Source organism: Gossypium arboreum, chromosome 12, assembly GCF_025698485.1.
Source record: "Gossypium arboreum isolate Shixiya-1 chromosome 12, ASM2569848v2, whole genome shotgun sequence".
NCBI lineage: Eukaryota > Viridiplantae > Streptophyta > Magnoliopsida > Malvales > Malvaceae > Gossypium > Gossypium arboreum.
In genome coordinates this window covers 10,420,670-10,446,857 of record NC_069081.1, presented here as the reverse complement: position 1 = coordinate 10,446,857, position 26,188 = coordinate 10,420,670, and the positions used below count along the sequence as shown (strand labels likewise).

The following is a 26,188-nucleotide window of genomic DNA, read 5'->3' as shown; positions in this document are numbered from 1 at the left end:
AACTTTTTTTTTTTTCTCTATAAATAGAGATTAAGAGCTATGACAAATATACACCTCTCGTACGTCGATATTCTGTCAAAATATAAAGAAGTCATTTTGCAAATAAATTCTATCTTTTGATGGATTTAGTCTTTCGGTTTCTAGCCTAAAAGTTTCACACGATTTTTATCGATTTAAGTATAAAGCCTATACTCTAGCAAACTCAAGTAGGAGACAAACAAGTGGTTAAAAGTTGAGAATAATTTAGTATGTCTCATCCAAAACACAGATATAATCCAGATAAATGAGTTTATTGGTATAAATATCACAATAAATTAAAAGTTTTAAAAATCTGATGTGCATTATTTCACTATTTTTCAAATTGATATTTGAATAATTTCTTGTCCTCTAGATAAAGTGTATTGTTTTGGTCATTTTGAACCCATCGAGACTCATACTTAATTCCAGACACTTCCGATCACCAAAAAATATTTCTATATAATATTAAAGCCTTTAAAATGTTTTTATATTACTTTTATAATTTTATTTAAGTTGTTTAAAGTCTTTTATTTTTTTTATTATCTCAATTTGAGTCTAATTAAAAAAAATTTAAAATAAACCTAAACCTTTTCCACCATTGTCAGCATCGCCTTTACCTTTGCCACCAAAATTCCTATCACTGGAGCCTCCAAACCCATTGCTACCACTGGACCCATCATTCGAAACTGCTGACACTTATGAATAATCCAAACTCACTTGCCCAACTCCAATCTTGTGAGCACCCCCGTCCCCAAAACCCCAAAGCAAAGGATAGAAAAGAGTTTTTCGGGTTCCTTAAAACCAAGCCTTTATTCTAAGAGTGGGTTTGGATGGACGAGTGAGTGCGATGCGTGTTTAACTTACTTTTTGTCTCACACTATAGTATCATTACAGTATTTAATCTCACTACCACCGTTGTTTTTTACACTAACTGCAGGTAACCACACTACTCATCTAAACCCACCCTAAGACATTGATCTATCGAGCGGTCAAGACGACTAGTGCCATAAGCAATAACACTCATTCAGAGTGAGCTCAAGAGAAATTGTGCCTAATTTCAGGGAGAGGGAGAGGGAGAGGGAGAGGGAGAGGGAGAGGGAGAGAAGGCCAACTAATTGGTGGTTTTCTGATTGATGATAGTGATGATGTTGATGGTGAGGTACCGAAGTGATTTCTTTTTAAAAGTGTTTTTGGGTCAATTTTCATCTTCTCAAAAAATTACTTTTGGGCTAATTTTTGGTTTAGGAAAAATATTTTTTTCTCAAAAAGCAGTTTATTTAAGAATGTTTTTGTCCAAAAGTGCTTCTTACAAGTAATACTAAATACACCTTAAATAGAGAAATGTTAAGAGTTTTAAGGTTTTCTTAAAAAAGGAAAAAGAAAATGAGGAGTTTAAAAATTATTTTGTATAATGTTAGAAAAATAATCTACAAAAATTAGATTAACTTCTTATTTGATGGAAAATACAATTTATTATATATATTTAAAATTTATTATATTTTCTGAAAATATTTATGTATTAAATTTTTTTACTCTTTTAAAATTAAGATTAAATTAAGATCATATGTAATGTTAAGGATTAATTATAACTAAATTAATATAATTTATACAAATTGTGAGCTAAATTTATTATTATAACATTTTTAAATTATCACATCACATTTCCTTAAACACTTAACCACAATTTAAAAAAAAAAAAGCCAACAAAATAAAATTAACTTGATTAATTGAGTGATCAATTTAAAACATTTGACAGTTAGATGACTAAAAAAGAAATTAGACCATAGTTGAGTGACTTGCCGTGTAATTTAACATTCTAAATTAAATGAGACACGTGGCGAGATCATGGAGCGTTGATGTTTGATTTGATAATAACAAAATAGAGAAAGAGAGGAAGAGGGACGAGGAAGAGGGACAGACAGAAAGGTAAATCGCTAAGGAGAAGAGGAAGAAGAGATGGCAGTGAGCGCAACGGTGATCGGAGCACTTCTGGGACTGGGCACCCAGATGTACTCCAACGCTCTACGCAAGCTCCCTTATATGCGACGTCCGATTTCTTTCTTTTCTGTTCCTTTATATGGTTGCCACTTGTTCCTAATTTGAAACCCTAGACTGAAATTGAAATTTAAAACGAAATGCAGATCCGTGGGAGCACCTGTTGGGGATGGGTCTGGGAGCCGTGTTTGTTAACCAGCTTGTGAATTGGGACGCTCAGCTCCAACGGGACCTTGACAATATGCTCGAAAAGGCCAAGGCTGCCAACGAGCGCCGCTACTTTGGTTAGCAATTCTATTTTCTTTCATTCATTTCAAGACCTTCGATTCTACTACAAGTTGTTAGTTCCTTTTTATCTTATTTCATTGCAGAGTTTTCTATTTTCTAAAACTGAGCCTTAACTTTTATCAACTTACCTAATCAAATGGAATGAAATTAAAATTAAACTAAACAACTAGTATGATCTGCAATCAATTTTATCCTCATCCATTTATACTATTAGGTTGTGTTTGATTCAAAGAATCTTACATTCTCTTCTCGGTGGTAATGTAAATGTAAGATGTTGGAACGATATTCTCATTTTTGGATTCCGAAAATTATTTTGAGAATCCAAAATTTATTTTGAGCTGGTAATCTTTTTTTTCCAATAGTGTTAAGATTTGATACTATAGGATAATCTAAATATGAAATATTTCAGGCCGATTTTCTCCTTTTCTTTTATATAATTTTAATCAATTTTACCCTTTTAAAAAAAGAGTCATGTCTAATTAAACGAAGAAACTATTTCTTCAAAAGTGAACTAGATAAGTTTTTTATTTTTATTTTATTTGTTCATTATGTTCATACTTTCTTTAAGTTAGAACAAAATAGACCAATAAGTGCAGCCAGTTTTCAGAAGCAATGTTCTTTATTTTTCTTCAGAAAGAACCAAAAAGAGGAGCAATGAACTGATCATAAAATACTGGTCCAGAAATAAAAAGGAAAAAAGATAATAATATTATATAGATTTGCTATTCATATGCATTAAGTACCATACCATGCTATCATACTGGTTTTTGCTTTAAGACTTAGAAATAGAATGCTTATTAGTACTGATTTCTACCCATCAATATATAGTAGTTCTCTCATTAGACTTAGATGATGAAATATGAAGTTGATATTGATTTAAAAACAATTTAGTAATATTGTGTTTTTAGGTAATCTTACATTTTGTCAATTAAACAACAAAATTTTATGTTCTAGCCGAATGAACTAAACAGAGTAATGTAAAATACAGAGTAATATATTAAGTACTCTTACATTTTGGTAATCCTATTACCAAAGGTAACCTTATATTTCGTGGACCAAACACTTCCCATATTGTTCTTATGTCAGACTGCTCCAGATCATGCGGCTTTGCCTTCGCATGCTATGTCATATCCTTGTTTTTCAAAATTCTTTTGATGCTATTTGTACGTATGCATGCACTAGAATTCCCCAACCCAAAGTGACCCTCCTTTGAAAATACCAAGCTGGAACCAGATATTTTGTTTTCATACTATCTTTCTGTTAGCTGATCAATGACAGTAGTTTAACAGTTCAGAGCTTGCTTTATATCAAAGCTTAAAGATTTAAAGTTACATATCGTATTTGCTTGCACACCATTGTTTTGATATAAAATTCCTCCCTCTTCTTTTTCAACTGCAGATGGAGATGATGATTAATGCTTTCGCGCTATCATCAGATAAGATATTCATGCGCCAAGCTACTGTGGTCATAAACCGGTTCAGATTGTGAGTGGGTGATTTTGGACTCTTTTTTTTGTTTGATTTCAAGCCTGTTGAACCTTCTTTTGCTTTTATTTGTCTGTCGAATATAAGCTTCGATGCTTTGTGGTTTTGGCTGCAAAATGCAAGTGCTTAAATTGTAATAATTAATAAAAAATTCAAAGTGATTAAACTAGAACATTGGAAGTTTTGATCATTGATTAGGATGAGGAATTGAAATAGCAATGGAGTTGCAATTATGCCATTGTGTTTTACTGGCTCAAAAGTGCTATAAGTTTCAATAAAATATTTTTATATTATGTAATTTTAACTCAATTTGTGTTATTATATAGAATTGTGATTTTTTTATTCCAGAATTTTAATTAATTATTTCAAAATTTTGAAAAAATGATGATCAATTGTTGGAAAGTTAAAAGAAATAATAAAATTTAAATTTTAAATCTTAAAATTAAAAATATACATAATCAGTTTCATTTCTAATTTCTAATTTATATATTTAATTATATAAAAATACAATATCTAATTTAAAATTTTAAAAATAATATTTTATATATGTTAAAGAATGGAGGATATTAATTATTATATATGCTTTTTATTTTAAAGTTAGAATAATTATATATCAAATTTAAAATTAAAACAATTTTATTTTAAAATTGAAATGTACCCAACCAATTTCATTGTAAATTTCAAAATTATTTTTTACGTATCTAAAAATGCAATTACAAATTTTAAAATTTTAAAATTATTTTCTATATGTCCTAAATAATGAACTGATAGTAATATGTTTTAATTAATTGATATAACTATTTATCTAATCTAATAGATATATTAAAATTTAAATTACTTCTCATTAGATTTTCAATTTAAGACGTAGTTTTAAATTTTTAAGAATTCCATATAATTATATTTTCTTAAAATTATTATATATCTAATTTAATTTTTTTTAAATTTCTTATCGTTAGATTTAAAAATTATTATTATACTTCAAATTTAAGAGATAAATTTAATACTAAATCCTAATTACTTATATAAATCCTAATTGTACACTCAATAACTATAAATTTACACACGAAAATAAAATATTTATCAAAAGTCATACTTATAAAATAAAATAAAACATTAGACATAACTTAATCAAATAACCAAACAATTAATCAATACAAAATTGACCAACTAATGGAACGGCCTTAAAGTACATGCCAATGTTAAAACTAAGTGAAAACAACTTTACGAACTAACAATTACGGAGACTCTTTGGCGAAGATACTCGAAAACATCTTTACCAACTAACAATTTTTTGTGGGTCATTTTTAAATTTATGTATGTATGCACTTTAGTCATGGTAACTTTATTCATATATGTGATCTTATGAAAAGCTTGCATTTTTTTTGTAGTAATCAAATATTTGTGTGGCATTATTTTGTGTAGATAGATCGTAATCAGGATCAAAATGCAATTGTCGGAGTCGTGGCTTCAGTTTTAGCGTTTGGGGTTCTTTGGATTAAAAAATTAAAAACTAATAAGGAAATTGCTTTTCACCCTCGTGTGAATCGAGATTATGAAATAGAAAATTATATTAATAGTATTTTATATAGTGGTGGCCAGCACTGTATTGATGTGATAAGGATGAGACCGATTGTTTTTTTTTTAATTTGTGTGATATTCTTAGTAGGAATAATTTATTACAGTCAACTAAATCGGTGAATATTAGGGAGCAAGTAGTTATATTTTTACATATAATTGGTCATAATGTAAGGTTTCGAGTGATTGGATCTAGATATTATAGATCAACTGAGACAATTCACCGTTACTTTAGGGTTGTATTGAGAGCTATTTTGAAATTGTATAAGCTAGTTATTAGATTACCTGATGAGTCAACTCCTAGTGAAATCAGAAACAATCCAAGGTTTTATCCTTATTTTAAAAATTGTATTGGAGCATTAGATGGAACTCATGTTTGTGCATCCGTTCCACTTAGCATTCAAGGAATATTTTGTAGCGGTAAAGAGGGGACAACATAAAATGTATTGGCTGTCATTACATTTGATTTGAAATTTTCCTATGTTTTAGCTGGTTGGGAAGGTAGTGCACATGATTCTCGTATTTTAAGTGATGCACTTTCACGCCCAAGAGGATTAAGAGTTCCGGAAGGTAAGAATTATAAAACATTAAATACCAAATAGTTCTAGTAAGCTCATAATTTATTAGTAATAATTATGTTTTGTCAAATTGTAGGTAAATATTATCTTGCTAATGCTGGATATGGCATCCGAAATGGATATATTACCCCATATCGTAGTTTCCGATACCATTTAAAAGAGTTTAGTGCTCAGGGGACTGAAAATGCAAAGGAACTCTTTAATCTTCGTCATTCATCATTGAGAATCACTATTGAACGTGTTTTTGGGATTTTGAAGAAACGGTTTCGTGTATTAGATGCTGAACCATTTTGGAATTTTCAAAATTAAGTAGATATAGTTTTGGCTTGTTGTATCATTCATAATCATATAATGGGAGTTGATCCTAGTGATTTTCTTAATCAAGGATTATACGAGAAGCCTGAGTCTGATTTGATAATATCAACTCTTACGGAGCGAGAATAAAGAGAAGAAGCAAGAGAATGGTCTACTAAGAGAGACGAAATTGCACAAACTATGTGGACTGATTATATGGCTAGAAATATTAGGTAGTTTTAGGGGTTAGGGTTCTTATTTCTATGTTATGTATGTTTTACTATTAAATTTTTTTTTTGTTAATGTTGGTTGGATAATGATATTGAAAATTTAGTTTGTTGGATTTTGAAATTATTATGTCTTGAATTTGTTACATATTGAATTTATTATGTTTTAAGCTTGTTGGATATTGAAATGATTAACAATGACAATTATTAATGTAGAATGGGTAAGGGCAACAAAGAAGGGACCTCCAAGCAATTCAGGTGGACAAAACCGATGGAACATCTTTTTCTTGAAATTCTAGCAGAGGAGGCCCAGAAATGAAATAAGTCTTCTAATTCTTTCAAAACAGTTTCTATTAATCAAGTTGCCGAAGCTATTTCAGAAAGATTTCAAGTCCAATGCGATGCGAAGCATGTGGAAAATCATTTGAGGACTGTAAAAAATCAGTGGCAGATTATATGCACAATTTGAGGTGAAAGTAGTTTTGGATGGGATGATAACATGAAAATGATCACATGTGATAGAGCGACATATGATGCAGCAGTGATGGTAATATATGTAATATATATGTTAAGTATATTTCAATTGTTTTTTTACTTGTTATTCTAATTGTGTATAATATCCAACAGGCAGACAAGAAGTATGAACCATTTTTGAATAAAAGCATTGATCATTATGATGAAATGGCTTTGGTTGTTGGCAAAGATATGGCAACAAGGAGTTTTGCCAGAACATTTGCTGACATAGATTTGGATGATGATAACCAAGACTCAGTGCCTATAGACTACGACAATGAAGACATTGAAGAGGTAAGAACAAAAGTATCTTCACCTGGCACATTCAAACGTAAAAGAAAAAATGCTCAATAAAGTGTCGTTGATGAACAAATTAAATTTGTGGGTGAACTTGGCAAAATTGCTAATGCTTTGGAACAATTTATTGCGGATGAGACGGCACATCTTTACGAAGAAATGATGTCGATGGAGGTAGAAGGTGTAATATCTCGAAATAGGGCCTAAATGGAATAGTGGTTGCGAAACCACAAATCTGAGATAGAAAAGTTTATTTCGATTAATTTTTATGATATACCGAGTGATTAGATGCATGTGTTAGAGTATTGATAAGAAATTTTATAGATTGCATGTTTAATTTGCCTATTAGGGCTTATTTGCAGAAGTTGCTGTAACAACCCAATTTAGGGCCTAAACGGAACGATGGTTTTAGAACCACAAATTCGAAGTCAAAAAATTTATTTCGATTAATTTTTAAGGTTTATTTACTGATTAAAATATTGTGTAAAAATATCGTTAAGTAATTTTACTGATAAAGTGCTTAATTTGACTTTTAGGACTAAATTGCAAAAGTTGCAAAATATGTGTTCTAATTCATAAGTACTTGATTGAAATGAGGTTTTAAAGAGGAGGTCCTTAAAACCATTATATTTTGTTTGGACAAAAATAGGCATGAATAGGACAAAATTTTAAAGAAAGGCCTTAAGGGCATTTTAGTCATTTGGTAATTAAAAGAAATAAAAAGGGAAAATAAAGCCAAAATTGACTGATCTTTTTCATGGAGGCCAAAATTAGCATGGGGGAAGCCATGGCTAGGGTTTTCAAGCTTTCCAAGCTCAATTGTAAGTCCGTTCTAGTCCCGTTTTTCAAGTTCTTTACGATTTTGGAATCCCGGTAACTTGATTAAGCTTATTCTAGCAATAATTTAAGCTAGGGTTCATATTTGGAAAAATACCCATAGGTGAAATATGTTTATTTTTATGTTTTATGATAGAATATGAAGGCTGAAATTATGTTAAACAACTTTTGCTAAGCGGTTTTAAGCAAAAATGAGTAAAACGGCTTAATCGGTAAAAGTTGTTATTGTTCATAACTATGTGTTAGAGTGAGAATTTGATGTTACCATAGAAGGGAAAAATGATCAGAATGTCATAAAACATAAGAATAAGGGAATAAGGGATGAAGTTTAATTCCCGAGCCTAGGGGCAAAAGTGTAAATATGCAAAAGTTTAGGGGAAAAATTGTAATTTTGCCAAATTTTGAGTTAAGGACTGTTTTGAATAGTAAAATAATTAAATAAGTAAAATATGATGTTTTAGATCCCGAAAAACGAGATTTGAATCTAGAATGGGAGAAAATCGAAAATCGGGAAAGTTGGTAAAATGGTCGTTTTAGTATCGAGGTAAGTTCATATGTATAATAAGCATTAATTTATGCAAGTTTCAATGTAAAATTGATATATTTACTATGATTTCCGAGGTGTTGAAAGTAAGTATAATTATGATGATTTAAATGTTCAATATTAATTCAACATGGAAATGAGAAAGTATGTAAGTTTGTATGTAAATAATACATTATCTTTATTATGTTTTTGTATTTCAGCATATTTTATGTATTGTAGCTGATTTTTGAATCATAATTGACTATTAGAAGTATGGAATCAAGTATTAGAAAGAGAGAGAAATCCCGGTTGAACCTTCGGAAAGATTGAATGATATAGATGGTCTATAGCTAGGTCACATGTATGGTGTTGAGTGCACATCATGTGTACAAGAGAGCTACGAGACATTATGATGTAGCTAGGTCGCATGGGTGATACTATGTGTACACCATGTAGACAAGAGAGCTACGGGATATATGTAGCTAGGTTGCATGCATGGTTCCAGATGAAGGACACCATGTAGACAAGAGAGCTACGAGATAAACTGGCTGGGTCACATGGGTGGTACTAAGTGTTCACCATGTGTACAAGAGAGCCAAAATTATGTGTACAATCGAGCTAGGTCACATGAGTGGTGCTAAGTGAAGGCCACTATGTGTACAAGAGAGCTTCGATTTTAAAGGTGGGTTGTGTGCGATACCATCGCGTATCTATTATTATTCTGAAGCGTTCAACTGGGAAATTGATTAAATGAAATTGTGTATGAATTTGTGATGATAAGTGTAAGTATATACGTGTGTAACCTATGAGCAATATGCTCAATATGTGATTGGAAATTGGAAAGATTGTTATTGGAAAGTAATGAATACAATTGAAGTGTGAAAGATCAAAATTGACAATAAAACTGTTCTGGATAGTTGCAGTAATGTGAATCTAAAAATTTACTAAATATAGTATAAATTGAATCAGAGACTGAATGAGATATTAAATTAGAGCTTAATGAGTCTATTTTCATATAACAGAAACAAAGAAAGCAAAGGAATTCTATATTATGAGATATTTAAGTTTTTGAGAGACTGGTTCAGAATGACTACGTGATCCCCTATTCTAACTTGGAAAAATCATTAAAAATTTTACAAAAATAATTATGGGATATAATTTATATGCTTGAAATCCTTAATGAGTCTAGTTTCAAATGAAATAAATGAGAACATCTTTTGAATTCTGTACGAGGAGAAAATTGATTCGTAGTGAAGAGTGGACAGAACAGTTGAGCAGTGAAACAGGGGTAACTTCAATAAATAAAATGTACTAATTGGCTAGACCAAAAATTCTGAAAATTTTATGGTAAGAATATATGTGAATCTAGTTTTAAGGAAAATTAACGGTTTGTAATTTGGAGTTCTGTAGTTCTAGAAATAAATAATTTAGTTGCTGGTACTCTGCTAGACAGCTTATTTTGAACCTGTTTATGATTGTAATAGTGAAAGTATGTGTGTTTGTGATGGTAATATTCCGGGAACATATTGTGACTTTGTTTAAAGTATGATAATGTATTGTTTATTAATATTTACATACTTACTTGCTAAGCTGTAATGCTTATTCCTTTCCTTTCCTTTTTTCCTATAGTGTCGTAGATGTTAGCTCGAGTTGGAAGTCGCCGGAGGTTAAATCACACTATCAAACTATTGATCGATATATAAAGGTTTTAAAGTATTTTAAGTCTCTGGCATGTATGGAGACTCGTTTAATTTTATTAAGTTGCTAGGAATTGGCTTAAAATACTGACCTATGTTATTTGAAAGTCTCTATTGTATAAAGTCATTTAATGTAGATAGTCTTGATTATGTTATTAATTAAATGATGCAATTTATGACTGTGCATGCTTGCCTATGTGTGTGGTTGAATTAAAGCATGATATGGGCCTTGTAAGCTTTTTTTAAGGGACAGATTGAATGTGTTTGAAAAAGTTTTAAATTAGAGTGAAATTATGAATCGGTTTTTATACAATGATTAGTGATTAAGTCCAGTAATGCCTCGTACCCTGTTCCGGCGTCAAACACGGGTAAGGGGTGTTACAGAAGGATTTGATGATGACTTTCTATGTTCTGTATTTGATTATCTAGTGAGTCATGAGTCCGAGGCCAAAACTTTTTTAGTTAAAAGTAAGAAGCATAGAAAAATTTGGCTTCAAAAATTTTCTCAAGGTTGAAGATAATGATACTTTTAATGTGGTGTAATATTAGTTATGCACTTGGACAATGTTGTTGTTATTATGTGGTGTACTACTAATTATGTATTTGGATAATATTATTAATTTCTAGTATTAATTGTGGTTTGGAAGTTAATTTATAATTATTCAATCCTTATTTTTTTATAACACAATTACAAATAATTTATTTGACTTATGTTGTTTTCAATTTATGATGGTTAATATTCTAGCTTAATAATGGAGTATTATTATATATTTAATTTGATTTATTTATTTATAAATAAATTATTGCAATATATGTAAAAACAATTTAAAGTATAAATTTATTAATATATGTAAAAACAGATTTTTCGGAAAATATTTTCAAGAAATCTGCCAAACAACAGAAAATATTTTAAACAGATTCATCCAAACACCAGAAAAGTAAATCATTTCTAGAAAAGTAAATCATTTGCCAGAAATCATTTTCCGGAAAACATTTTACTTGCAAACAAACGAAGCTTAAGTGAAAACAATTTTACGAACTAACAATTACGGAGACTCTTTGGCGAAGATACTCGAAAACATCTTTACCAACTAACAATATTTTGTGGGTCATTTTTAAATTTTTATGTGAACTAATACATTAATTATATAAAAAAATTTAATAAAATTTCGTGGGGTGAATTGACCCCACAAACATCAACGTGGCTATGCCACTGCCTATGTTTGCCCATAGAAAAGCAATTTAGTTCCCATTATAGATCTATCAGTAAAGAAAAAATCAGTAGGGTAAGCTTATTTTGGAATAACAATCTCAATAGCTAAATCGTTAACTTTTTAACAAGTAACAACTAGTTCTCAAAAAGCCAAATAATGCAAAGAAATCGCAAATTTCATTCACTTTTGTTGATGTTGAGATCGGACAAGGAGAAGATGATGGCTGTATCAAGTGGTTCATCTTACTTAGGGCAAGGCGGTTAGCCACTGGGGAAGGAGTCCAGGTTATGCTGATGGTTTGATTGAATCGTAAGGATAGAAGTGGTGATAGGAAGGAAAAAAACATGAGAGATAGAGAGAGCCTTTTTTTCACTCGGGGCTAAGGGTTTATATACCATTAGCAATAATCCCAACATGTCACGTGTCATCCCCCATAAGCAAGTGACTAAGTGGTATGTTGCCTTGGGTCTACATAGGGTGGTGATGGGATATTCTTTTAGTTACTTTGGATGGGACATGGTATTTGGGACCATGAGTGACAGTCAATAAGTAAGGTCCTTCGAAGAGTTTATCCGAGAAGTAAGTTGGATCTTTGTTTGGCATGGGTCTGAAGGATTATTTCTGAGGAGGTAAAGATATAATAATTGCTTTCTAGTCAATAGAAAGGTTATATAGTGACCTTCCTTAAGACTATGCTAGGTGTCACTTAGTCCAAGGTGTTGGGTGAAGGTTACTATATAGTATTTCTAATTTTTTAATTTTAATTTAAAAAGTTTTAACCATATTTTTTATTTATTTTTCAAAATATTTTTGTAATTTTGAAAATTTTAACTAATTTTTATTTTTATGTTTTGAATTTTATTTATATTAATTTTTAAAATTTTTAAATATATATATTTCTTATATTTTTTCAAGAAAATACTTATTTTTAAATTTAAAAATTTTTGAAATGTTAAGCTTTTTTATTATTATAAATTTTTCAATAATTAAAGAGAAAGATATGTGTTATTTTTTTTTTGTTTATCCGCATGTCACATTTTAATTTGGCCATAGCACCAAATGCTTAAAAATTAACGGTGTTAAACAAGGATCAATTTGTATAACGAAGGGCAACTTAATGTGATAAAAAAAATCTAGAGGTTAATTTGAAAAAGGTTACCAAGTTTAGCTACAATTACATTTGATAATAACAAAATAGAAGAAGGAAGGGGTACAGACAGAAAGGTGAAGCGCTACAGAGAATAGGAAGAAGAGATGGCAGTGAGCGCAACGGTGATCGGAGCACTTCTGGGACTGGGCACCCAAATGTACTCCAACGCTCTCCGCAAGCTCCCTTATATGCGACGTCCGATTTCTTTCTTTTTCTGTTCCTTTATATGGTTGCCACTTGTTCCTAATTTGAAAACCTAGACTGAAATTGAAATTCAAAACGAAATGCAGATCCGTGGGAGCACCTGTTGGGGATGGGTCTGGGAGCCGTGTTCGTTAACCAGCTTGTGAATTGGGACGCTCAGCTCCAACGGGACCTTGACAGTATGCTCGAAAAGGCCAAGGCTGCCAACGAGCGCCGCTACTTTGGTTAGCAATTCTATTTTCTTTCTTTCATTTCATGACCTTCGATTCTACTACTATTTGTTAGTTCTTTTTTATCTTATTTCATTGCAGAGTTTTCTATTTTCTAAAACTGAGCCCTAACTTTTATCAATTTACCTAATCAAATGGAATGAAATCAAAACTAAACTAAACAACTAGTGTGATCTGCAATCAATTTTATCCTTATCCATTTATACTATTAAGCTATGTCCGGTTCAAAGAATCTCGCATTCTCAGTGGTATTATAAGATGTCAGAACACCATTCTCGTGTTTGGATTCAGAAGATTATCTTGAGCTGGTAATCTATCTTAGATTCCCAATAGTGCTAAGATTTGATACTATAGGAGAAACCTAAATATGAAATATTCCAGGCCGATTTTATGTTCAATCTTTTTTATAACTTCGATCAATTTTACCCTTTAAACAAAAAAATAATCATGTCTGATTGGAAGGAAGAAACTATTTCATCAAAAAGTGAACTAGTTAAGTTCCCTTCTTTTTTGTTCATTATGTTTATAAGTTCTTTAAGGTATAACAAAATAGGCCAACAATGCAGCCAGTTTTCAGAAGTAATGTTCTTTAGTTATCTTCAGAAATAACCAAAAAGAGGAGCAATGAACTGATCATAAAGTTGCTGGCCAGAAATAAAAAGAAAAAATAATCATAATATTATAATAGAATTGCTATTCACATACATTAAGTACTATACCATGTTATCAAACTGGTTTTTGCTTGAGGACTTATCTATAATCTACATTACATAGGACAGCAATCAAGAGAAGTCATTGGTGGGTATATCAGTATTACAGCAAAATAGAATGCTTATTAGCAATGATTTCTACCTATCAATACATAGTAGTTGTCTCATTAGAATTAGATGATGAAATGTGTTTTTAGGTAATCTTACATTTTGTTAACCAAACAACAAAATTTTATATTCTAGCCGGACGAACTAAAACAGAGTAATGTAACATACACAGTAATATGTTAAGTACTCTTACATTTTGGTAATCCTATTACCAAAGGTAATCTTATATTTCGTGGACCAAATACTTCCCATATTGTTCTTATGTCAGACTGCTCCAGATCGTGCGGCTTTGCCTTCACATGCTATGTCATATCCTTGTTTTTCAAATTTCTTTTGATGTTATTTGTGCTTATGCATGCACTAGAATTCCCCAACCCAAAGTGACCCTCCTTTGAAAATACCAAGCTGGAACCAGATATTTTGTTTTCATATTATCTTTCTGTTAGCTGATCAATGACAGTAGTATAACAGTTCAGAGCTTGCTTTATATCAAAGCTTAAAGATTTAAAGTTACATATCGTATTTGCTTGCACACCATTGTTTTGATATAACTTTCCTCCCTCTTCTTTTTCAACTGCAGATGGAGATGATGATTAATGCTTTCCCCCTATCATCAGATAAGATATTCAAGCGCCAAGCTACTGTGGTCATAAACCGGTTCAGATTGCGAGTGGATGATTTTGGACTGTTTGTTTTGGAAACTTCTTTTGCTTTTTCTTTGTTACCCTCGTTGAATATAAGCTTCAATGCCTTGTAGTTCTGGCGGCAAAGTGCAAACTGGCTTAGTGCAAGTGCTTATCTTGTAATAATTAAGAAATAATTCAAAGAAATTGCACTATTTTTGAGCTGCAGTGTTTCTTAAATATGAAATCATTTTGCTATGGCTGTCGCTGAAGATTTGGTTTTGAAATATTTACGTAACTAGCACCCACTTTTAACCTTTTCGTTTTCACCCAAAACAACCCATTAGTTGTTTTTTAGACTCTGGACTGTGTATTTCTTCAGATAATCTTGGATTATGGCTGTCTGGGAAATTGGTTTGTCATCCGCACAGCCTATTATCTTGGTGTAGGCTGACTGTGAATCATACCATTGCAGCTTCTTCTATGCATGTATGTGGAAGAGAAGAAGATAATAACCGGTGTTCAATTCCCTTTTCGATTATTTGCGAGAAAATTCTTAAACAAAAATTTTTGGGATAATGGCAAATTTGTTTATGTACTTTACGTCAAATCTTTGCCTTTATATTTTAATTCCAATTCACTTTACTTTTGATTGTTTGTTTGAATTTTATTATTAAAATTTGATTTATATTTAGGGCAAATTAAACCTAAATTATGGATAAGTTTTTAAGTTGCAATTTGATCATTAAACTATTCAAAAGTTATTATTTAATTCATTGGGTTGTTAAAGTTTTTTTTTTTTAAGCTTTGTCAACGAGCTATAAGCGACAATTAGACCATCAATATGGTGGATTAATATTTATCGATGAGTAGAAGAACATACCTTAAATCTAAATTGATCTGACAGTCAGTGTTAGAGATCGGAGAAAAAATTGTTTGAATTTTGATTTGTAGATTTATGACATTCAAAGCTATTTCATGAAAAAAAAAATCGAATTGTAAAAGAAAAGTGAAAATAGAGCTTTTAATTTGTGCAGACAGGGCAAATAGAAAAAATCATATAGCATCGATTTTAACAATATAAATGACTTGAATTAAGATTTTTGAATAATTCAATGACCAGTATTTAACTTTTTTTTTAGTTAAGTGACCAAAATGAAAACGTACTCATCGTTTAGTGACTAATAACTTCGACTTCCGAAATTTAATAGAAAACCCCATACTCCACCTTGACCCACCCCGCCCCGCCCCGCCCCGAATTTAATTTAATTTTTTATTTTTTATTTTGAGGCAAATAATATTACATTTTTTAATTGTTTTATTTTTTATTTTGAAGAAAATAAGATTTACTTTTTTGAGTTTAGACTTCAACCTTAATATATTTTTTTTATTTATATATTAATTTATTGAAAGCAAAATTTAATATATGTATGTATTAGGAGCATTCTTATAAATTATCAGACAAGACAAATTTATCTCAAATCCAATCCTGACTCGCCCCAGACTCAAATTTTCAGAAAAAAGAAAAAACTATCCTAACAGATTAGGTCGAGCTGAGTCAAAACCCCAGTTTATTTTACCATTCTTATAATTTACCCTTCTATTTTATCTTACTATTCAATTTTAATATTGAAAATTTTTATATGTATTGAATAATTTGAATACAACTTTTTTTAGGAAAAAAATCAATAATATTAATATAAGGAAAATAATCAAATAGGCCTATGCAGTACACCCAATTCCAACTCTTAGTATTATCATCCTTGTAATCTCCTCAGCCCGGTCTAGATGTTAGATCCGAATTCGAAGGACTGCATTAGCCACCGAAATAACCAAGTGAATTATTGAAGTTTTGAAAGCATATGTTTTAATGCATTTATTTAATTTAGTAGAAAACTTAGTTAAATATCAATTTATTGATCTTCAAAACCTTAATTAAGATATAGCATTAGAAAAGTCATAAGTGGTTGTTTTTAACTAAAACCTGAGGTTTCATGCATAGCTTATTAATAATCATCTCTTATTATCCTAAATAAATTAAGCGTCATGCAAAATAAAATCAAAACCTTAAGTCCTATGCCACAATTTATAATAAAATATTACAGTATTCGAATAATATAATAAATCATATAATGAACCTAAAATAATTTTGTAATTAGGAATCGAGCGGAGACCCTCCGGATGTCGCATCTAAGTTCTACCTTAACAGGTTATCTGTAATGATGAAAATTAAAGGGAGTATAAGCTATAACGCTCAGTGTGAGTTCAATCACAAGTAAATCAGTGCCAAATAATAATCCAAGCATATGTAATAATAATTCTCAATACATTAGAAATCATATAGCATAACAAAAATTGACAGTTCATTCAAGCCTTAGCAATTTTAGTGTAATAGTATAAATATGTTCTACCCTATTGCTACACTCCATAGTAAGAATTCTCCAAAATTCTTATATCCCGGACATTTTAGATTGTGGATAAACCACAAGTTTTGTAGGTTAATATGTTGTTAGTAGTTGTGAATACACAAGTATGTAGATAATAGTTGCTAGTATAAGTTGTGGATATACCATGAGCGCTTGTAGGTTAATACGCTGCTAGTAGTTGTGAATATACAACAGTTTTATAGATGAAAGTTGCCAGTAATTTTTGGATAAACCACCAATGTTTGCAGTTAAAACTATTAGTACTTCTTCCTTTCAAAGCGTCCTGCCCCATGTAATGTAGTATGTCATGCAAGCATCAATACAATATAGAAACAATAACACCATGTTTGGTTCAGTGTAATGGAATAGAGCTGTAATAGAATAAAGTTATAATAGAATAGAACTGTAGTAGCAATTCAATTGTTTAGTTGAATGGAATGGAACAAAACTGTAATAGTATTCTTGTATTTGGTTGAACGAACTGGAGTTGTAATAACATAAGAAAAGAAGCTGAAATGACCAGAGTACACTTAGCAGAAATTTTGTTAGAATAATGATTATTGTTATTAAATTTTAATATGATTATTATTAAATATAATTTAATAAAAATAATTTAACAATAATAATATATAATTTAATAATATTCTTAATATAATAATTATTAAAATATGAATTAATTAAAATGATATATAATATTACAAAAATAACATACAACCTACTTTATTATTTTTAAAATATAATGCATATTAGAATATTATTAGCGAAACTAATAATTTCGCATATATATCATAATCTATATGTTACTTAAAAATAATTTAAAAGAATAATTTAAAGAATATCTTGTCTCAAATATTTTAACTCATAGACAGATGTTGAAATACAACAAAAGAACTAATGAAATTGTTATGTTGTATATATATATATATATATATATATATTTAACATATTTTCATTAATTTATTTATCTGCTAGACGTGTATAATATAAGAATCTCATGTAAAAGTAAAATGAATAATATAGATTTAATATATGTAATCACAAACTCTCTTGCAACTTCATTTTATATGTGCCAAACTTCATAAAGAATACTGATTGAAAGTATCTATTCACAAAAATAGCATTAAGGTTCCTTTAAAATATTGACCGAGAGTATTTTATAGAATCAAATATGATAATACAAGGCTATTTTAATATAATATATATTAAATGAAAATCATTGAACATATAAAGCTTTTTTGCATTAATGAATCTATTTTAGAAGCTGGAAAATACAAAGCAAGAATACGAATAGACTGGAAATACTTGAATAACACGCAACCATTGGCTCCTCTTCTTGAAAATTTGTAAAGCTTTTGCAGCTGCAATCAATGAATGGAAACTCAGTCTCCCAAGCTACCCATTTGTCCAATGCTCCATAAACTGCCTCTTTTTCATTGGGAAGTTGATGAACCTACTTTTGCGTATAGAATCAATGTATATCTTTATCTTTAAATACTAAATACATACTATTACTAAAAACTATACCCAATATAGAAAATTCTCTATTAAGCTTATTATAATCTGAAATTTTGCATATTAGAGAATACTCTATGGTGAAGACCAGGAAAAAGAACAAAAGATAAAGATATTAACTGTAGATGGCATGGTAAAACCAATTGAGGCAAAATTATTAATACATTATGTAAGTTGTATTATTTGTGCAGTCAAAGATTTCCTTTCCCATCTCTCTGAAAAGAAGAGGGTTTCACATTATGTATAACTATTTGATCCCAACCATCTTGAATGTTTGTGTCATAGAGGATATCAGAATTGCATACAATTAGTACTAGGAGAAAAAAAACATAGAAAATGGGCGAGGGTTTCAAGTTGAAAAGCATACAAGTAAAATCGGACTAATTTCTTTTTTCCAGAAAAAAAGAGAAGGATAGTTATTTATTATCGCTAATATGAGTAATCATAAAGGTTTCTGGAAGGTTAATTGTATCATAATCATAGCAAGAGTTTATTGCAAGTTTGGACGAACATAATAGACGTCTTATGTGTTGGCTTGATTTTAGCAAATTGCCAACGTTTGTGATTAAGATGGTAAAAAATTCAACCTGAATCATATTTGAGAGTGCATGTATTTTTGTTTGTAATCACGCCCTCTAATCCAGGATCTAAATTATCAATGAGAGAAGCATTAAATGTTTTAATTTAAGTAAAGAACACAACATTGAACCAAAAATAAAAATAAACAGAGAAAAAACAACAACACAACAAGTTTACAAGTTAGATAGTATGCATTTGCAGATGGAAGGGAAAAAGAAAAACCTTTGACACAAAAGGAGTGTTTCTGTCCTTCTGGATTTCAGCAACACCACATTTAATCTCCATTCCCGTGATACCCGTGAATGGTTAGCCCCAAAAACTCCCTTAACACTAGCAAAAACGAAACATAGCCTGCAATAATATTTATACACATTTTTCATTACAAACACGAAATGCTATTGAACTTCAAACCCAAAACAAACGAACAAAAACCAAAATAAAAAATTAAACTTACCAAAAAAAAGCCCCAAATCAAGAGAAGAATCCAAAGGGTATTCAACAGATTTATGTAAACAAAGTATACCCAAATAGGCAATTCAACAGATTATCGACTAAAGATCATGACTTTGGGTATTCAATTCAACAAAGCCAAAACATAAACTACTGGAAAAAGAAATATCTTGATCATCAAAGTTCAATTTCTTGTTTGTAGCATAGGAAAGTAGAAATGAATTTTAAGGCAGAGGTAGAAAAGGTAAACTCATTGAAAGCTTGGCAGGATAGAAATTCAGATCCAATATTTCAAAGATTTTTTTTTATTAAAAAAACCCAGAGATGATGGCGAAGGGAAGAAGACTAACAACAATCACTGACAATTGATCGGAGCCTCGCCGTTCCCATAATCGCTGGGCTATACTGTGGGAGACGTGCACATTTCTTTGGAAAGCTCTGCTTTCGACATTGATTTCTTCATATTTTCCACCACACACAAATCTGCCACACCCAAAATCCAAAAACAGAGAGTCTTCTATGCATTTTATGGAAAACCCAAGAAAATTTTCATTTGAATGATGAGTGGAAGTGGGAGGAGATTTTCGTCTGAAATAAAAAAAAAGCTATTACGAAAGGTATTGAATAGGCATTCAGAGCTCGACCCTCTGAATGGATATACAGTGTTTACGCGTAATACAGCCTGCAAGAAATAGTGATTCGGCGATCAAATTTCAACCAAACAAAAGTGTCATTGTAGCGCGTGAAATAGGGACGGAATGGAATGGCCATTCTGTTGAACCAAACATGCCCTAAGTATGTTTAACATGTGTTATATCAACAATAGCAGTAGACATAGTTGCATTTATTCAGTTCAACAATAAAGTAAACATGTGATTTATGCAATTAGTAATTCAGTTATATGAGTAACAAAAATAATCTATCGGTAATTAAGTCATGGAATGCATGTATGAATCACATAGCATACTTATATAGTAATAATGTAATTAATCAATCATGGATTCTAGCATTAATCCTTAAATCAAGGGCTCAATTGAATAAAATAAATCACTAAAAATAGTTCAAGAACCATTCAGAGACTAATTTGTATAAATCATAAAATTCTAGGTGAAACTATAATTTTTGAGAAGCAGGGGACACACAGTCTGTGACTAGATCATGTGGGAAGCCTTAGATTGCGTGGAGAGAGTACACGACCGTGTGGCTAGGTCGTATGAGAGACTGTGACTACGTGGTGTTTGAAATATCAACCAATAGGGGAGACACGACCGTGTGGAGAGGTTTAGGTTGTGTGAGAAGCGAAATTCCTAGGGTTTTAGGGTGAACGTGGTCGTATGAAGGGGTCGTGTGGTCCATACGGGTGGTTGGACGTGTGGTTTATGCCGGGCTCAGTTTTGCCTCAATTTTCTTGTAAAAGAACACACATCTGTTACTGGAAGACCAAATGACATCCCTATAACACCCCAAAGCCGACCTAGAAAATTAAGCCGAATTTGGACGAGTTACACTAACGTAGTAAAAATGTACTTCTTTTCAGAGTTTTAACTTTGAAAACTAGAAATTCATTTTAGTCGATTTAGAAATTTTTTTGTTTCGTTTTAGACTTGGCAGATACTGACGAGATTATAAAAAGAAAAATAAGACAAGTCCAAAACAGATTAAAAATCTGAAAGATTAAATTGTAGTTATCTCAATGCAAAACAATTTGAGCTCCCGCATGCCGTTCTATCCTAAATCAGATGTTTTCCTGTCAGATAAAAGTAAGATAATGGGTGAGTCATCAAGCATCGCGTACAATCAAACTCAAATACAAATAAACAGATTGTAATATATAAATCGTAGTAACACAAGCATTTGATAATAGTTGTATAACCAGTACAAAACAGATCTAGAGTATCACAGAGATTTCAACATAGGTAGTACAAAAAAAACAAGGCAAAATAGAATAGAGTAGAACAACGCAATTCAAACAGAACAAAACCAACTAGAGTAAAACAGAGCATGAATGTTTATGCAGATACAGTATTTTTCAAACAGATTAGAATGCAGATTTATCAAAAACATCCTACCCAACTCCGCTACACACCGAAGTAGAGTTCCCTAGAACTCGTCCAGCCAGATCACACAAACAAATAAATATAGACAGTGCCACTAGTATTTTGCAATAAACTGCCAGATCAAATACATGTGGTCAAGCCACTATAGTATAGTAGAATTTTCGGAACAGAAGCGTGGATAAACCATCAGATAATGTATATCATTAAACTGTCAGAAACTTCTTTTTTTTACATCAACCCAAGTCCCATGCAGTATGTCATGGCATGCTTACTTAGAATCAGAGTAATGAGCATGTAAGTCATGCTATCTCTCAATAATAGAATTAGTAAATATGAGAGTCCATGTTTTGTAAAACAAACTTTTTTAAACCTCAACAGACCATATCAGATTTGCCATGAAGTCACATGCATAGTTATAAATTAGAATTAGTAACAATTAGTCTAACATGTTTAGATATCATATATTCCTCATCAATAGAGTAGCGTAGAGGCGTACCAATAAACTTAACAAAATACATATTGTACCTGGATAATTTGCACATATAGACAATATCACATTACGTTCTGACAGATCCTACTCACTTAAGTTCAAACATAATAGATATACATACAGATCAAAAGTTGTTCATTATCAGATCATAGAATATCAAGTTATATAGCCTAATTCAGATTGTATGGACCTTACAGTAGGCTTGCGCCCGTTTCGGACAACGCTTGCGGCCTTAGAAAAAAAATCCAAATATTGCTTCCCATGTCTATGTAGTTTCACACGGCTTGAGAACTAGCCCGTGTGACTCCACACAGTCTAACACACACCCATGTGTTTGTTTGTATGTTCACATGACCTAAAACACGCCCGTGTCACTTACCTGTGTGGTCCTAATTCACAAACAGTGAGTTACATGGCCTGGGCACATGCCCATGTCCCTGGCCTTGTGGCATCGACAGTCCCCTTTTTTGACAACTAAAAACGTAGAAAAAGAGGGGTTTCGATACCCACCTGATACAGACTCGATGCAGAAGCAACAAGGATGAATTCCCATCCCTAAACAACATTACAATAATATATTAGATGACCTATTTGAAATCAATCGCTAAGATTAGCATCCAAAATCGAAAGTTATGTCGAAGAACTTCGATATACAACTCCAAACCAGACTACGCATTTACCGATAATCAAACTGTAACTTTACAAATCTTATGTCGTTGAGAGAAAGTTAAACTCAAAACCTTCGTTTAACGCAAAATCACGCAAGTCAACGTTTTCGTCATAGAGACAAATTACAATCCCATCTAACAACAACTCACGCAAGAACTTGACAGAGAATACTTACACGACTGATTATAGATTAACAGTGTAAGGAGTTAGAAGGATAAATGTCTCAAAGATTCAACGAAAAATCGTCGGTGGAAGAAATGACAAATAAAAATAGGAAACGATGAGACGATAACCAAAACAAAAGGAAATAAAACAAATGTAACAAAATAAAAGAGGTTGAGGGAATTAGTTAATTTTAAACCAACCAAAACTACATCATGAGGCAGTAGAATAAAAACATCTCCGTATTGCTTTTGTATAGACTTGAACACAAAACCAGAGAGTAGACTAATGCTTAGCCAGTGAACAAAAAAGCATATTCTTATCATTAGTTGACTGAATTTAACTTATAACCCACATGTCCAAAATAAGGATTTAATCAAAGCAAAATTTCAAGAGATATGGTTCAAACCGAGAACCTCACACACATAACCAGAACACTTAACCACTGAACTAGATCAATTTACTTGTAAAAATTTCCAAAATCTAAACTCATAATTGAGGGATGACCACTCTTGGTTTCAAAACTCAATTTCTTCTAACCCAGTTTTTGGGCTGTTACAATTCCTCTCGTTCAAATCTAGTCTGGGATACCTGAATCGGGTCCTTCAAACGACATTTACATAAGGTTGAGGGAATTAGTTAATTTTAAACCAACCAAAACTACATCATGAGGCAGTAGAATAAAAACATCTCCGTATTGCTTTTGTATAGACTTGAACACAAAACCAGAGAGTAGACTAATGCTTAGCCAGTGAACCAACAAGCTTATTCTTATCATTAGTTGACTGAATTTAACTTATAACCCACATGTCCAAAATAAGGATTTAATCAAAGCAAAATTTCAAGAGATATGGTTCAAACCCAGAACCTCACACACATAACCAGAACACTTAACCACTGAACTAGATCAATTTACTTGTCAAAAATTTCCAAAATCTAAACTCATAATTGAGGGATGACCACTCTTGGTTTCAAAACTCAATTTCTTCTAACCCAGTTTTTGGGCTGTTACAATTCCTCTCGTTCAAATCTAGTCTGGGATACCTGAATCGGGTCCTTCAAACGACATTTACATAAGAATCAATAATAGTTTTCAAGATTATCCAAGATTGTTAAGATTTTCGGCAAAAATTGCAAAAGATTTGTGATTGAGTTTGGAAGATTAACAAGAAACTATGTAAATTCAGAATTTACAAGTTCTATTATTCGAAACAAGAGTACTTAGCGATCTTGATGAGAATTTTAAGATTAACAACAATAAATTCTACAATTAGTGGGAAAACAAGTTAAATCAAGAATTGATTTTGATTCGGGTTTTCAAGTGATCAACTTCCAACAAAGAATGTAAAATTTTTATGGAAAGAAAAGGGGAAATAAAAGAAAAAGAGGGATTTAAAGAGAAAAGAGGAAAAAAATTCTATTTAAGGTTTGCAAAGGAAATAAAATCCATGTATGATTAGGAATAGAGATTAAATATTTAAGGTTCAGAACTTTTGAGGGGTTGGATGGTAAATTTCCTTTTTTGCTGAAAATAAAAAGAAATAAGGGGTGACTTAAACTTAGAAAATAAAGGGAGAGATACAAAGGCATTACTATTTGAGTTGCTGCCCAAACTGATATATATCCTAATTTGATCTTGTTCCTTGGTTGGTGAAAAAAAAAAGAAGAAGAAAAAAAAGAGAGAGAAAAATAACACAATAAATAATATATTAAACTCTTAACCATCAAAACTAAAACTTATTTCTTAATTAATTAATTCATTTAGCCCTATACATTTTGAAGTGTTACAAAACTACTAAACTTGTCGGCACTAAAAATATCAACGATAAAAATAACACAAATAACGCATCAAAATAGTTTGCTTGTAATAAAGATGCTTGTGCCAATGCATGATGTTAGGGTGAGTATTCGATCGAGTCGAGTAGAGTTAACGAATTTTATTATTTATACTTAATGTTGTATTTACATAGAACGATTATTTAACTAGTAGACGAAGTATAAGCTTTTAGATTAATTTTGAGTAAAGAAAAAAGGGAAAGTGGAGCGATTCGGGAAGGAAAGTAAGACTACTGGGTAAATATTTATCAAAACAACGTAATTTTACCTTTTAACTTGATAGTTTTGACTTTTAACTTTATATAAGTTAAACATTTATCAAAACGACATAATTTTACCTTTTCTTATTTGGATTTTTGAATAACTTGAATTAAATGTTCGATCGAATCGAGAGAAATTGTTTGAGTTAAATTAAAAATTAAAATGTCAAATTAAAATCTTGTTACAATATAACTATTTCCATGTTAGAGCACATAAATTTGAAACCATATATATTTAAAAACTTCTTTAAAGCATAATAATAATAATAATAATAATAATAATAAGATATTTTAGTATGATAAACTTGAATCATTAATCACTTATTTAGATTCCAAAATTATTATTTTATAAAATTTTTAAATTTTAAATTTTTATATTTTTAGATTTTTTAAAAAATCATAATTTTTTAAAAATACAAAATTTAGAATTTTATAAATATTTTAAATTTTAAAATTATTTTAAATTTTTAAAAATTATTTTGATTTTTTTAATTTTGTTAAGAGAAACCAATTTCCTAATTTTTAAAATTAATAGGGACCAAAAGGGTATTTATATTAATCTGTTATTCAATTATTTGAATTGTAAAATTCAACTTAACTTGAATTCGAAATTAAAATTTCTTATTCGAGTAACTCGAATAATTCGAATAACTCGAATAATTTAATTCAATTAACTCGAAATTTAATTTTTTTTTAATTTTTTTGAATTAAATTAAATTTTACTAAACTGTATGCGTCGAACGGAAAGATGAAGACTGAAAATCAAAAGCAATATGACTACAATCCTTAATTAACAGACCAAAATCAAAAGGGTCCATATGATCAAAAGAAAATGCTTGCCAAAGACGCTTATTATCAATTTTGAGGAAAATAATAAATTAATTAATATATCCTTATAAATTAATAAAATGTTAATTTTGTAAAAGCTAGATTTAATTTTTTTTCCTTTGGGGTGTTTTTATCTTTTCATTAAAGAAGAATTTTATATTAATTTATTAGTTTTAATATTCTATAAATAAATTTATTATTAATTATTAATATAAAATATTTGGAATAGCCATTTTTTGGTTAAATGTGGCTTCAAATCATCCAAAATCAATTTTAAACAATAAATTTTAGTGAAAAGTTATGATAAAATTCAAAGTGTTTTTTTTTTTTTTTGCCAAACAATAAAGTTCAAAG

The 26,188-nt window shown here is 30.5% G+C and overlaps 2 protein-coding genes and 1 long non-coding RNA gene across 3 annotated transcripts; 2 read left to right on the top strand and 1 right to left on the bottom strand.

Annotated features, from left to right (window-relative positions):
* Positions 1–1,890: 1,890 nt before the first annotated feature.
* Positions 1,891–3,957, top strand: LOC108477304 (uncharacterized). Its single transcript, XM_017779806.2, has 3 exons — positions 1,891–2,065; positions 2,160–2,297; positions 3,700–3,957. Exons 1-3 carry the CDS (start codon positions 1,975–1,977, stop codon positions 3,714–3,716), a joined length of 246 nt encoding a protein of 81 aa, XP_017635295.1. The 5' UTR covers positions 1,891–1,974; the 3' UTR covers positions 3,717–3,957.
* Positions 3,958–12,686: 8,729 nt separating this feature from the next.
* LOC108478262 (uncharacterized) lies at positions 12,687–14,787 on the top strand. The gene is made up of 3 exons (XM_017780700.2): positions 12,687–12,885; positions 12,981–13,118; positions 14,523–14,787. The coding sequence occupies exons 1-3, from the start codon at positions 12,795–12,797 to the stop codon at positions 14,537–14,539; spliced, it is 246 nt and encodes an 81-aa protein (XP_017636189.1). The 5' UTR covers positions 12,687–12,794; the 3' UTR covers positions 14,540–14,787.
* A 3,330-nt stretch (positions 14,788–18,117) lies between these two features.
* Positions 18,118–20,342, bottom strand: LOC108477408 (uncharacterized). Its single transcript, XR_001870253.2, has 3 exons — positions 19,883–20,342; positions 19,305–19,433; positions 18,118–18,441 (listed from the first exon to the last, which is right to left on the bottom strand). It is a non-coding gene; the product is annotated as an uncharacterized LOC108477408 (long non-coding RNA).
* Positions 20,343–26,188: the final 5,846 nt, after the last annotated feature.

What these genes read in the sequence shown, in the direction of transcription:
- LOC108478262 (XM_017780700.2), top strand. Translation starts at nt 12,795, where the DNA reads ATGGCAGTGAGCGCAACGGTGATCGGAGCACTTCTGGGACTGGGCACC. An exon ending in CAAGCTCCCTTATATGCGAC is followed by an intron (nt 12,886 to 12,980) that starts GTCCGATTTCTT and finishes AACGAAATGCAG; the next exon opens with ATCCGTGGGAGCACCTGTTG.
- LOC108477304 (XM_017779806.2), top strand. Translation starts at nt 1,975, where the DNA reads ATGGCAGTGAGCGCAACGGTGATCGGAGCACTTCTGGGACTGGGCACC. An exon ending in CAAGCTCCCTTATATGCGAC is followed by an intron (nt 2,066 to 2,159) that starts GTCCGATTTCTT and finishes AACGAAATGCAG; the next exon opens with ATCCGTGGGAGCACCTGTTG.